Source organism: Ylistrum balloti, unplaced genomic scaffold (genome assembly GCF_031769215.1).
Source record: "Ylistrum balloti isolate Yb309-2 unplaced genomic scaffold, AGI_CSIRO_Ybal_v1 Utg371580, whole genome shotgun sequence".
Lineage (NCBI taxonomy): Eukaryota > Metazoa > Mollusca > Bivalvia > Pectinida > Pectinidae > Ylistrum > Ylistrum balloti.
Window position 1 is genome coordinate 129043 of NW_026782812.1, and position 13199 is coordinate 142241.

The following is a 13199-nucleotide window of genomic DNA, read 5'->3' on the forward strand; positions in this document are numbered from 1 at the left end:
ACTCCCACAAGGAGCGATAAGTAACCTGCTAAACCAACTTCATTCTAGAAATATACTTGACAATCTATGAAGAATACATATCTACATATTCCCTCATTTCGAAATTGATTTTATACTTACAGAAACGTATACAAGCCTGTTATCCAAGTAAATATCCGTGATTCTTTATTGCCAACTCAACTAACTGTAAATTAAATATATTAAGGCATGTAACAGTTATGGTATACTAAGATAAAATACATGTCGTACGTATACGAATTATCAAACTTTGTACTGTTATCTCTAAACAGATGTTCTATCACTAGATAGTTTGTACAGACGGACGTTTTTATAATGAATATTGTAGACTTGTTCTCGATGTCTGATTCTTAGATGTAGAATGATGCATCATGATATAAACCAAAACATATGGGAAATCGTCTATATCTCCTTTTGTGGCTACAGATAGATAGGTAATTCCTTTCTTTAATACCACTTCACGTGTTCATGTTAATATTTTGTCTCATTTCCCAGAATTTACCGAAGACGTTTCAATTTGGCAATGAAATTATTTAAGATGGTCCTTCTATCATGTGTACGATCAATACACTACGTATGTTATTGAATTATTGCATTTTTGTAATTGCCGACAACACTTTTACGTTAGAGAAATGTCACGTAAGTTTAAATTTGACGAATCGTATCAGGTATTTAACACATTCCTCAAATAACAACACATAATATTCAGAAGCATAGCTTCCGTTCAGTGTGAACACATAAACCGTATTGTTCATATGGTTAGGAGTTGAGTAACTATGCTGTATCTCAGGAAGTTCAGCTGCAACTTACCGATGTGAAATAGTTATCGAATTCGAATCGGCTCACATTGTTATCGGCTGAAAACATAAAATGTGAAAATAACCATATACACACACACACACACACACACACATATATATATATATATTCTCGTGAAAGTCACATTAGGGGGACACCATATAAATACATCATTTAGGTGGACATTGATAATCCGTCATTGTTTTAACATCAAATCGATTTGAATAAAAGCAAAAAGTCACCAACCATGAAAAAACATTGCTTTTTCGAAAAATATGCGATTTTTAGATATTTATATGTCCGAAAAATCACTTAGGGGGACATTTTGTTGTCACCCTAAGTTTTCGTCATTTTGACAATCGTGGAATAAGATTTAAGATGACTTTTTGTGTGAGGTCCTACGCGGGATAAATATTTTCAGATCTCATCATTTTCATTGTGTTACATATATATGGATATACTTGGAGCTAATCATGTGCTTCTCAGCTGAATTTAAAAGTGACTTGTCAACCCCAAAATGTATGCAATGAATAGCAACAACTATATCAATAAGTGTGTTAACCTTTGCCCACCTCTGTCGTAAAATATATATTTCTTAACAATTTACCATGAAAATGTTATAGCCGGTCATTATCATGATTTACGTTTCCTACACGGCACATAGCTGCAGACAAATGTACATTGGGCTATTTTACACTTTAACGACATAATTCAGGTAGGCGTTCTACTTTTCAGCGGAAGTACAACTTACACACATGTATGAAGAGTGCGGGAACAACATGCACCATATTTGATGTTATATTCTTGGAATCAAAGTAAGGTAAGGCCATGTCTATTTAAATTTAAATGCCTTTTGTATTAAGTCGTCAACATTATTCTGATCGCATTTGTGACTCGGGTAGTAAAGTTTACAGGCTATTTTTATCGTAGCAGTGCACTCGCTGACAGAGTGATCTCTCGGTGCAAAACTGATCTGTAAACTACGACTAAGCACGAACACATATTAGACTGTATCTTATGTATCTTGTACACAAAAGTATTTGCTTGGTCTGTAGTTGACTAAATAAAGTTCCATGAAGTTTATTATTTTATATTTTGTTTCTATTCTGCAATAAAAATAATATTTAACTCGTTTTCAAGTTTGTATATTCTGATAATTACAAGGGTAACTACATTGGTATTAAAAAGAAAATTTAATTTCGAGTTATCTCACCGTAAAATTGCCATGGTAAAATTATGACAGGTAGCCTACAAAATGGCGGAGATACAAAATGGTGCCTGGTCGTTTCGGTACCTGGACGTTTCGGTACCTGGACGTTTCGGTACTTCAGTTAAAAATGGTCTTAATTTATATCATTATATTTCACTATCAAACATACATTCAATATAATATGAGTCAGGCACGGCCTGGAAAGAGCGAAGCTAGCCCAGTTTTATGTCAGTTGTCACACTGCATTTTTTGCCATCCCCGATCAAGAATTTATTTGATATCATAAACATTGATTTAGGCCTAGAAAAGGGAAAATATTTTTTACCTGATTTTACACGTGTATCCAAGATCTTTCGTCAGTCCAGTTGTGGCCAGGTGAACGATTTCACCTCATTCAATAATGTAATTTCTCAGATAAAATATTGTATTGATATAGCATATAATAACTGTGGTCTTTTAATTATTTGACTTCTTTTATATAATTAGTGTTCGTGTAGGTAAAGTTGTCTATTGTAAAGTTATGCAATTAGGGTCTATGCATATATTTATGAATTTATTAGTGTGTAACAGGAGAGGGAAAATGCACGGCCAGGCCGGGGTTCGAACCCGGGACCTTTCCGAACTCTAGACGGATGCTCTACCTACTGAGTAGGTTATAATACCTATTAAATGGTCGCGGACGATTGACCCGCTCCAGTACCGCTACACTCCTCTCTCCTTATTTTAAGTTTTCGCCCCCGAAGACATTACATCTAGCAATCCAGGTTCGGGTATCCCCTTGTTAAGCACTCACCTACTGCTTGAAACAAGGTTTGGTCACCGCACCAAATGAAGCAGGAGTGTTACAAATGCACAGCCAGACTGGGGTCCGAACCCGTGACCTTCACTTACCTGAGTATCAGTGTTGTATATGTTCTATGTATAGGTATGGTCATGTAATCTACCTGTATTTTTGGAGGGAAAGTTTTTTTGTGTAAATTGTGTTAGGTAGGAATTTATGTATTGGTGATGTACCTTCAACTATGACTATCTGTATTAAATAAACGAACCCGACCCGGTTGTTCTAGTCATCCTTTAATAGACCCCAGTACAACCGGGTTACACAGTGTTGTGGGACAATGGAGTCCATCCTGTAGGTAGAGTTACCGGTACTTTCACAGCATGTATATTATACATATATATTAATACCATAATGTATGTTATCACATTTGCTGTATAGTTTATTATGTTAGATGCTCCATGGTAGCAGTGATCAGTGGCATAGCTGTGGTCCATGGAAAAAAAGTTAAGTTGAAGATGATTAACTGGTTTTTTTTTCACCTGAAGTTACTGTCCCTTCAACCAAACATTATATCTAGACCTAAACAAACTGCTGCTGCTTGAATTTCACAAATTGTTGTCCATCCTGCATTTTGTACCATTTTTCTCCAGTAAATGGGTCAGGTTTGTGACAGAAGGGTCAAATTTTAGCACAGTATATCTAGAATCTATATTTCAAAAAATTAACAAGACATGACACTTATACTAACATTCACACATACGAGTCGTCATCATCATCATTCATCATCATCATATTAACACACCGGTTTTGGTAAATTTCTAATAAATTTGTTTTCTGAAATTGGCAGTAGACTCTAGATCTGTTTGATTTCAAGTTTAGGGATAATGTGGGGCTCCTATGTTTTATGCCAACTTTACGAGGTCATTCACGTGTACATGTAGCCCCATCATATGCATGCCAAAAGCTGATCAGTTCATGTTCTGGCCATGGGACAGCAGTTGGTTTCATATGCATTTTACATATATTTGAGTTTTATAAGTTTAAACTTTCTTTTTGATAAAGAGATAAATGTTGCATAGCATGTGTTTTGTAGTATAAGGCCCATTTGTTTTGTTCCCTGCCTCCTTTAATTTGACAAATTAAAAATAGGGTAGGTACAGTACAGTAAGTAGGGTAAAAAATTATCCTGGAAAAAAAAATATTCTGGAAAAACATTTAATTCATATTTATGTAATTATTTCATTAGCCAAATGTCATTTTTATTTTGTGCTTTTAATTTTGTTAGACTTTTAGTAAAATTAAAAACTGAAATAAAAGTATGTATATGTGCATGCAATGCTAAATCTATCTTGGTAACAAATGGGCACACACATAGCTCTAGGATGGCTCCTGGTTACAATGACAAGAGATGGAGCTACATGTACATGTAGTTTTGGGAGTTGATTTGTTTATAAACAGCTTGCCAAGGTTGTTGGGCAAGTGGATTTGCAATAATCATATGTGAAATTAAGATAAGGATTTTTGAGAAATCACTAGACAGCTGGTGTCAGTGTGTTAATTAGTGACATAAAAACTTAAAGTGGGGGAGGGGTTAAAATGAGGCAGGAAACAAGATGAAATTCTTTTCCTATTATGCAATATTTATTTATTTTTGCAACTAGATCTATATGTATTACTATTAATTTTTTTCAGGTTAAGGATGACCATGTTGATACCATGTCACCAGATATAAGATAAGCTGAAAACCAACCAACACCAGGATCACCTGTCCATGTCTATTCTGTTCCTCTGGTAAAAAAGGTTGAAGTGCTAAGGGAGCGGTCAAGAAATAAACCAGACATTGTAAGTTCATTGTACATAATTTATATTTATATATACCGTAAATATTCACGTATAGTGCGCACTAGGGGTGTAACGATACGGGTACCTCACGATACAATACGTATCGCAATACAGGGGCCACGATACAATACGTATCGCCATACGGTGTTTCAACTTAGAATGCAATAAACAAAGTAATGATACCTGAATTAAAACAAAATATAAACAATGTTAACCTTTCAAACTTTATCAAACTACAACAATTAACACATATTGGTTCAAATTAAAATTGTAAGTTCTTTTTTAAAAAGATCAATATGTCCACATTTTCAGGTGAAAGGGCAGCACGCTGCGCAGACACTATGTCTCCTGCAGTTGAGAAGACACGTTCACTGGGTACAGAGGTACCCTGAATTGCCAGATATGATCTGGCAAGTCTGGAGAGAATAGGATAATTATCCTGATTCTCTCTCCACCATGCCAGTGGGTTGTCCTTAAGTTGGATTCCTTGTGAGGCTCTGTATTTATGGATCTCATTCTCAGCCCTGGTTCTAATTGGCTTCCCAGGTTCAACATTTACAACCATTATATCCCCAAACAGATCTTCCATGGCAGACTTCAGCTTTTTCCTTTTAGGACTAGATTCAACTGATTCATCTGAATCAGGAGAACCTGAAAAAGAATTGAAAAGCTATAAACATACATGTAAAAAATTAAAATAAACAATTAACATTTAAGCAATTTATAGGTATTTACATGTAAAGTTATAAACTTTAAATGTGTATTATTATATTAGTGTTATAGACTTACAGTGTTTTGCAGGGGTAATACTGAACTATTTTGGGTCAATGAAAAAGTTTTATTTGGTAAGGTCACTAAGATGAGTGTGCAAATGAACAATAAAATTATGACCAAATTTATTAAATTTTATTTTAACCTTTTGTATTGCTAATCCTGTCAGCTTTCATGGCATCATCTGATGTGGATGGACTCTGGTCTGGCTCCATTTTCACTCGAACCTAACAAATTAATTAGAATACAATATTAGTTCAACAAATTCTAAACACTCAGAAAATGCCAGACATGGGATTACTGATAACCTTAATTGTGTTTTTAATAAAAGAAATATTTATTTTATATATTACTTAACTCGATATAGTATGGATAGATTAATTAGATATTGATTATTCAATAATTATGAGCAAACATTATGTCAGATTTAAACTAAACTTCATGTGAATTTATGGTAAATAATTAAAAATACAGTGAAACTGAAATCATGAAATGACAGAAATGTATGAAATTAAGAATTTCACAATGGAATTGTAATTGTTTAAACAATTTTAAAAAGTTGCTTCTATTTATTAATCATTTAAATTCATTACCTTTTTAGTGTTTATAAAAACATTTCCTTGAAAATGATGAATTCTATATTGACAATTTGACACATACATTGTACATGTTGTATATTATTATTATATTTATAAATCAATAATCAGTAACGTACATGTAACTCCAAATATGTTCAACCTACCTTTAAGATGAGTTATGTCTATGTTTTGGATGTTTGGGTTTTTTTTTGTCCAACGATAAATAGTCACTGTATGACTGTTAAACATCAGAATAAGCAGAAAACTGAAAAAATTAACACAACACAACCAAGAGGATATAAACAGATCAATAAAGGATGATAAAGGAGAAAGGGCAAAGAATTTTATTTGCTTTATGTCTTTGTCAAAGACATAAAGCAAATAAAATTTTAAGAATCAAAGTGACAAAATGAAACTTGAACCTTAACAATGTTAAATAAAACGTTTTGATATAATGTTAACAGTAGGTCATAATAAATTAATGTCTCAAAGGCAGATTAGAGGTTATTAAAATATTCCCGTGAATAGAATGTTTGCTATAATCATTGTATCTGTATGTATCATTATGAAAATACTTTTTAATTACCTAATACTGTAATACATGTATACAAAACTTACAAGCAGAGTTACAAGTATAAAATTATAAACAATAGTTTAGACTTTTGACAAACCTCTAAAATACCATAAAGAACTATTTTAAGTTTAATTTGCTAAATTCAACAGATATTCAACTATTAAATCATGCAAAAATACCTCTTCTTCTGATTCTGTCATCATGTCTACAAGATTGCCATAGACTCGATTGGCTTCGACCTGGTCGTGATAGGGCAGGGTCTTGAATCTGGGATCCAGGGCACAGCACATCTCAAGCCATCTGATGATGTCTGGATCAAATATCTTGACTCGATGTCATTACGTATTTCTGTTTTTACCTGGGCAGCAAGACCTGAATCAGACTCATTTTCTCTCAGTTGCCTTAGCAGTCGTTCCTTCATCAGGTGAACTAGAGATATAGTGGGTGATTTTTCCTCACACATGATGGTGGTTATGGTTTTCAAGGGCTTCAACACATCTACCAACTCCTCAGCTAGAGAAATGTCCGTGTCAGATAGGGTTACAACTTCTTTAAGGTTCTTTTTAATGTCTTTCTCCGTTAATGTTGCATATACAGCTGGCTGCTGTTCCAGAAAAGTACTCATCATATCAAAACTGGAATTCCATCTGGTCTTCACATCTTGGACAAGTCTTTTTGCTGGAAGGTTCAATGCTTTCTGTTTATCTTTAAGTTTCTTTGTAGCTGTGGAACTTGAGTGGAAAAATGTGACTATTCGTCTCATTCTACCCAAAAGTCGAGAAACAGAGCTTATCTGCATAGCTTTATGGGCTGCCAAATTTAAGCAGTGGGCGAAACATCTAATGTGTGGTTCAAAACCAGCTAGATTTACACCTTTAACAATATTTGAAGCATTGTCTGTGGTAACAGCAATCCTTTTGTCTGAAAGAACTTCTCCAACTTTTACTGTCCTTTTTAATTTCCACTCCTTCACAGTTTCCTGTAACACATCTGCCAAGTTTTCAGCTGTATGAGACTCAAATAACGGCCTTGTCTGCAGCACATAACATTTCAAATTCCAGTCATTATCAATAAAATGAGCTGTTACAGTGTTGTAACTCTGTGTGGCCTTAGATGTCCATCCATCTGTGGTCAAAGCGATAAAGTCAGCCTGACTAAGTTCATTCTTTACTCTATTGACAGTTTCACTATATATTTCAGGAATGATTTTTTCGCTGAAATGGGCTCTCGATGGGATGGAATATTTTGGTTCTAGTGTATTTATCATGTGCTTAAATCCCGAAGTTTCAACAACGCTAAAAGGTCTCATGTCTACTGCAATGAATTGTCCGATGGACTTTGTTATCGCCACGGCCCTTGGTGAAGAAAATGTCATTCTTTTGTGTAATACATCTTGAAGGCGTAGTTGACCAGTAGTACAGCTAGTGTTACTCGATTCCTGTGTTGTTGTTTTCTCTTTCTTTCGTGATAACTCATGAGAAAGACTTTCGTAGATATCCTTGTGATGGCGTTTCAAGTGCGTCGCCATATTTGTTGTGTTCCCACATTTATAAGATACATTCATATCGCAGTGGCGACAAGTTGTAAACTCTGTTACTACCTTACCATCTTTATCTTCCTGTCTAAATCCAAAATGCTTCCATATTTTGGATTTGAAAGTCGCCGGTGGAGATTTGAGATCGGTCGCCATTGTGTTAACAACTTTACAGTCAGTAAGAGTAACCTCCCTTGATCGGCGTATCAAAAAATAAAAACCCGTACCGTACGCCGTATCGTACGGATATGCCCCGTATCATGAACCGAACCGTGACTTTTTTTGACGATATACCGTGGGACGGTATATCGTTGCAGTCCTAGTGCGCACTCGCGTATAGTGCGCAGGTACTTTTTGGAGATCAGATTTAAAAAAAAAAATCTACAGAAAAATGAATTGACTGGTCACTGCGACGAAACATTTGATGTGGTCTGATCCATTGATAATTAGGAAACCACAATGAGCGTGACCCTAACACATGTAATTACCTTAAGTAAACAAATTTACCCAGGTGACCTAACAAGCATGAAAGGCTTGGCTGATTGTATAATTAACGGTTAATGGCAGTTAACACGTTGAGTATGAGGAGACTGATGACACCCGGCTTGGGCTGAACGCGTGCTATTGGTCAGAAAACGATGTTGTTTTAACTGTCTGAACATTTTCAATCCTACCAGGTGGTTTGTTCAGTATAGGCATGATCTTTCATGGTATCTGTGCCCACCGCGGTATCCGAAGGTATTTAATGATAGATTGTTTACACTGACTTCGACATGGGGAAACTGCGAACGCCATTTGACTACGCCGAGAGACTGGAGTTTCGTGCCGCCGGTCGCCACTTCGACATTCCAGAGTGAAATATCAAGGCACGGAAGAAAGAAAAGACAGTCTAAAGTCCCAACCACTGACCAGAAGGGCTAACATAGGTTCGACAGCGAAACACCCAGAGATGGAGAGAGAGAGCTGTTCAACTTTGTATGCGATCGCCGATATCCCGGCATCGCTGCCAGTACAACAGAACTGCGCGTGCGGGCCATGCAGATCAAGAGGTCATGGGGTCACCAACTTTGGGCATCGGTGGGATGGGCTGTCTGATTTATGAACATAACGACAATCGCCTAAAAACTTCCGGATTCATTGAATTCCACAGATACATCATCAAAATGAGGCAGAAATTCAGACACTACTATAGCCCCGACCAATAGTAAGACCGACGGGAAACGAAAAAAAATTAGATTCACCGTAATGCTAGCGTGAATGGCAGATGATTAAAACATTCGAAATTTATTTTATTTTATTTTTTTGTTGTTTTTATCTCCAAACTATCATATAAGACCGACGACTTTTACATATAACTATGTGAAGGGAGGTAATCCAATATGGCGGATGCAGAACTCGGGAATGATAACCCCAGGAATGGCATGTACCTGCGTATAGTGCGCACCCCCTTTTTGACACGACAGTTTCAGCTTAAAAAAGTGTGCACTATACACGAATATTTACGGTATATCAATATGCTCTAGGTAATGCAGCAAGTACTGTAAATAATTACTATGTTATGTGTAAAAAAAACAAAAGCTGAAAAATATTAAGCCTTGGCCCCATGGAGGTGTTTATATTCAGAATGTTTACAATATGCTGATGAATACCTTGCTGTTTTATCAGTGTATGTACATGTAAGTAGGAAACGATTTCTAATTTTTGTCTCATTTTTATTCCAGGTGAGAGAGATGGAAGATAGAAAAAGAAAGAAGTTAATGATATGTCACCAGCTGTTAGAGACATTTACAACGAACTGCTGTCCCCAGAATCACACCCAAATGTCAGTTCACCACCTTTGTCCAAGAAATTGAAAATTCTTCATGAGAAAACCAAGAGTGAACCAGACGGAGTGAGTATAAAAAAAAAAAAAAAATAAAAATCATGGCTTTACAGACAAATTTGGTGTAAAAAAGCCTGTCATTCATGTTCAGAGATGTAAAATGTACATGATTTGACATTTCATTTAAATTGTTTTTCAATATGTGCACATTCAGCAGCTGCAGTTCAACTTCAAGTGTAAATTCATTGAACTAAGTTGTAACTGTGTGACTTATGTGGGATTTTATAATTTATGCTCAGTGTACCGGCACTGTTAAGTAAATTCGACATACAAAGAATTTAAAGCACACATGAATTCATTCCAGGATGCATGGGTGACCTATGATGCATCATTGTTTTGCTGTTGCATAGATACATATACATGCATCAAAAAATTGAACAGTAAATGTACATGTATTACATCCATGTTACAATGAAATGGCTTTATATCCTTGCAGGTACAAAGACATGGTGTACATGTAAACTCACAGAACCAGAATCCACAAGATGCTTTGTCCACACTTAAAGGACTTATTGGACCAAGAAAGAAGACAGCGTTCAGAGCTTGCCAGTAGGTTGGAAGAAATCAAGAAAGTGCCCATTTTCGGAGTAGAGAGATTCAAATACTCGCCATGTGACATACAGTTTTACACTGGTTTGCCAGATTACCTTACATGTTTGGCACTTTGTGATTTCCTACTCCCAGAAAAGCACAAGATTAACTCATTTTATTACCAGCAAAAAGAGACAGACAGTACATATGTTAACAGGAACAGGGGAAGAGACCCAAATTTAAGTGTCCAGGAGCAACTATTTTTGGTTTTGTGTTGCCTTCGTCAGGGATACAGAGAACAAGACCTAGCCCATAGATTCAACATTTCACAATCATGTGTCAGTGTGATTTTTAGTAAATGGATAAAACACATGGGACATGTTCTCACAACATTGAATATATGGGCTCCAAAAGAAACCATCAACAAAAACATGCCTCAAACTTTCAAAGACTTGAACTATGGAAATACTAGATGTATCGTGGATTGCACAGAAATATTCCTGCAGCAACCCTCATCAAATTTGGTTTTGCAAACTGTTTTGTTCAGTTCATATAAAAACCACCACACGGCAAAAGCACTAGTAGCTATAGCTCCCCACGGACCAGTGACATTTGTGTCGGATTTGTATGCTGGATCTGCAAGTGACTTTGATATTACCAAAGATTGTGGATTATTGAATTTGCTGGAACCTGGAGATCATGTGATGGCAGATAAGGGGTTTGAAATCCAACCGTTGCTGGATAATCTCAGAGTCAGAGTTGACCATCCACCTGTGTTAAGAGGTGTTCAGCAGATGTCCGTTGAACAGGAAACCACAACAAGGCGCATAGCTCGACTGAGAATCCACGTGGAAAGGGCAATAGAGCGCATAAAAATTATCGGATTCTTCAGGAAAGCTTCCAATATAAACAATGGTGTTTATTGAATGACATATGGAAAATTTGTACAATTCTGACTATTTAAGTTGAAGTTTAAGTCAGTTCTACAGTTTGCCACTTGTTTCGCTTTCGCTTTTTTCCCTAGTAACTTTATTGCGGTGGAAGTTATATCCTGATTTTAAAAGTTATCTCAAGAAAAACAATTTTAATTTTTTTTTAATGGTATGCACAAATCTCTTCTGAAGTCATTCACAAACATTTTATCACTTGATTTTCAGCATTTCGCGTTTGCATTGATAATCGTTTGCGTTTGCTTTTTTTTCAAAGCCTTTTGCGTTTTTATTGCGTTTGTAGGATCGTTAAACGCTTCAGAGTCTGTAATACGGACGCAACCTTGGGTCCAAACCTCACCGTTTTCATTGCCCTTTGAATAACTTTCTCAATTTTGAGTATCTTATCTTCAAATTCGACAATATTTCGCAGCAAATCTTCTTTGTTATCGACCAGCTTTTCAAAATAGCTATCTTTAAAAATATTTGATTTTGCACAACGCTGACGGAACACTTAAAAACATGGAAAAAATACATTATTGAGCCTGATAAACTTTTTCACCTTATCAAATTTCTTGTATAAATTTCGCATAAGGTTGCTCTTAGTCTCCCTCTCGAAGATGATTGTTCTTTGTTTTGGCTGTCCTCTTTATTACTTCTCAAAAACGATTTAGAAAGATATAATGTAGAAGATATAGTGTGGATATTAAGAATTGGCAAACGTTGAAATTCAGTTTTCGAGAAGAAGACGATGTTGTATCATATTGAACGAAGTCCTGATGAATGTTTTCTAGTTTTACGGTCAACAAGTTGATATCATTCTATTTTCTATTTGAAATTAGATGTGTTCTGTGCCTGTAATTATACCTGTTACCTTGTTCTCATTTGGGAACGTGATATTACTTGGAATGTTGGTATTTGTTTTGTTGTTGTTTTTTTTATAGTTCCAAATTGTATTTTCCATGCTCTTGCACCTTTTCGACCTTAATATATAATCTAAGAAAAAGTCGAGTATGTGGACTATTTTGTAATATCGACAATCCCTCCGTCCAAATGTAATGGATTCCCAGTTTCTTGTATAACTCTTTATGTTAAAAAAGATCATTACTCAACGAAAGAAAATAATCAACAACATACAAAATTATTCTATTAATATCATTTATTTTAGCAATCTCCGTGCTAAACAAGACTTCTGTAAAGGACAGAGTTTTTCGCAGTTTTTTGACTTCGCACTTGTTCACCGATTGATTAACCTTTCTTAACTATGCATTATGATACATTTTTTTTTAAAATATCGCATATATATTTTTGACTCATACATTCTTACACATTTTCATGCGTACGTGTTATGAAAGTTATGAAAAAACCTACACAATCATGTAAAATAAAGGGTTTTCTCGTACAATTTTCGTGTAGCTCGCACACTGTCTATATCAGTTGTTTCACCTTGCTTTTGTTGTTTTTTCATTTTTCATACATACATACATTGTCATTATTTCTTAATATAATAAATGTATATTTCCAATTCATACATTCTTCGTTTTCATTAAGGTTTTGATACATACGTGCAATATGTTCTTTATTAATGTGTACATTCTCGTTCTTTTTATGTATTTTCATTAATTAGTAACTTTTCATCAAATTAGGAAAAAAAAAAATAATAAAAAAAAACCCAAAAAAAAAAAAAAAAAAAAAAAAAAAAAAAAAAAAAAAAAAAAAAAAAAAAAAAAAAAAAAAAAAAAGAAAAAAAA

General features: G+C 35.1%; 1 protein-coding gene and 1 long non-coding RNA gene across 3 annotated transcripts; both read left to right on the forward strand.

Moving 5' to 3' along the window:
* The first annotated feature begins 1549 nt into the window (after window positions 1-1549).
* Window positions 1550-9847, forward strand: LOC132563086 (uncharacterized). Of its 2 annotated transcripts, none has more exons than XR_009554790.1 (3): window positions 1550-1636; window positions 4500-4649; window positions 9828-9847. It is a non-coding gene; the product is annotated as an uncharacterized LOC132563086 (long non-coding RNA). The 2 variants fall into 2 exon arrangements; XR_009554789.1 differs by lacking the exon at window positions 9828-9847 and adding an exon at window positions 4962-5553.
* Window positions 9848-10473: 626 nt separating this feature from the next.
* On the forward strand, window positions 10474-11445 carry LOC132563084 (uncharacterized). Its single transcript, XM_060227842.1, has one exon. It carries the CDS (start codon window positions 10474-10476, stop codon window positions 11443-11445), a length of 972 nt encoding a protein of 323 aa, XP_060083825.1.
* The last annotated feature ends 1754 nt before the right edge of the window (window positions 11446-13199 follow it).

Coding starts and splice junctions, on each gene's coding strand:
- LOC132563084 (XM_060227842.1), top strand. CDS start 10,474: ATGCTTTGTCCACACTTAAAGGACTTATTGGACCAAGAAAGAAGACAG.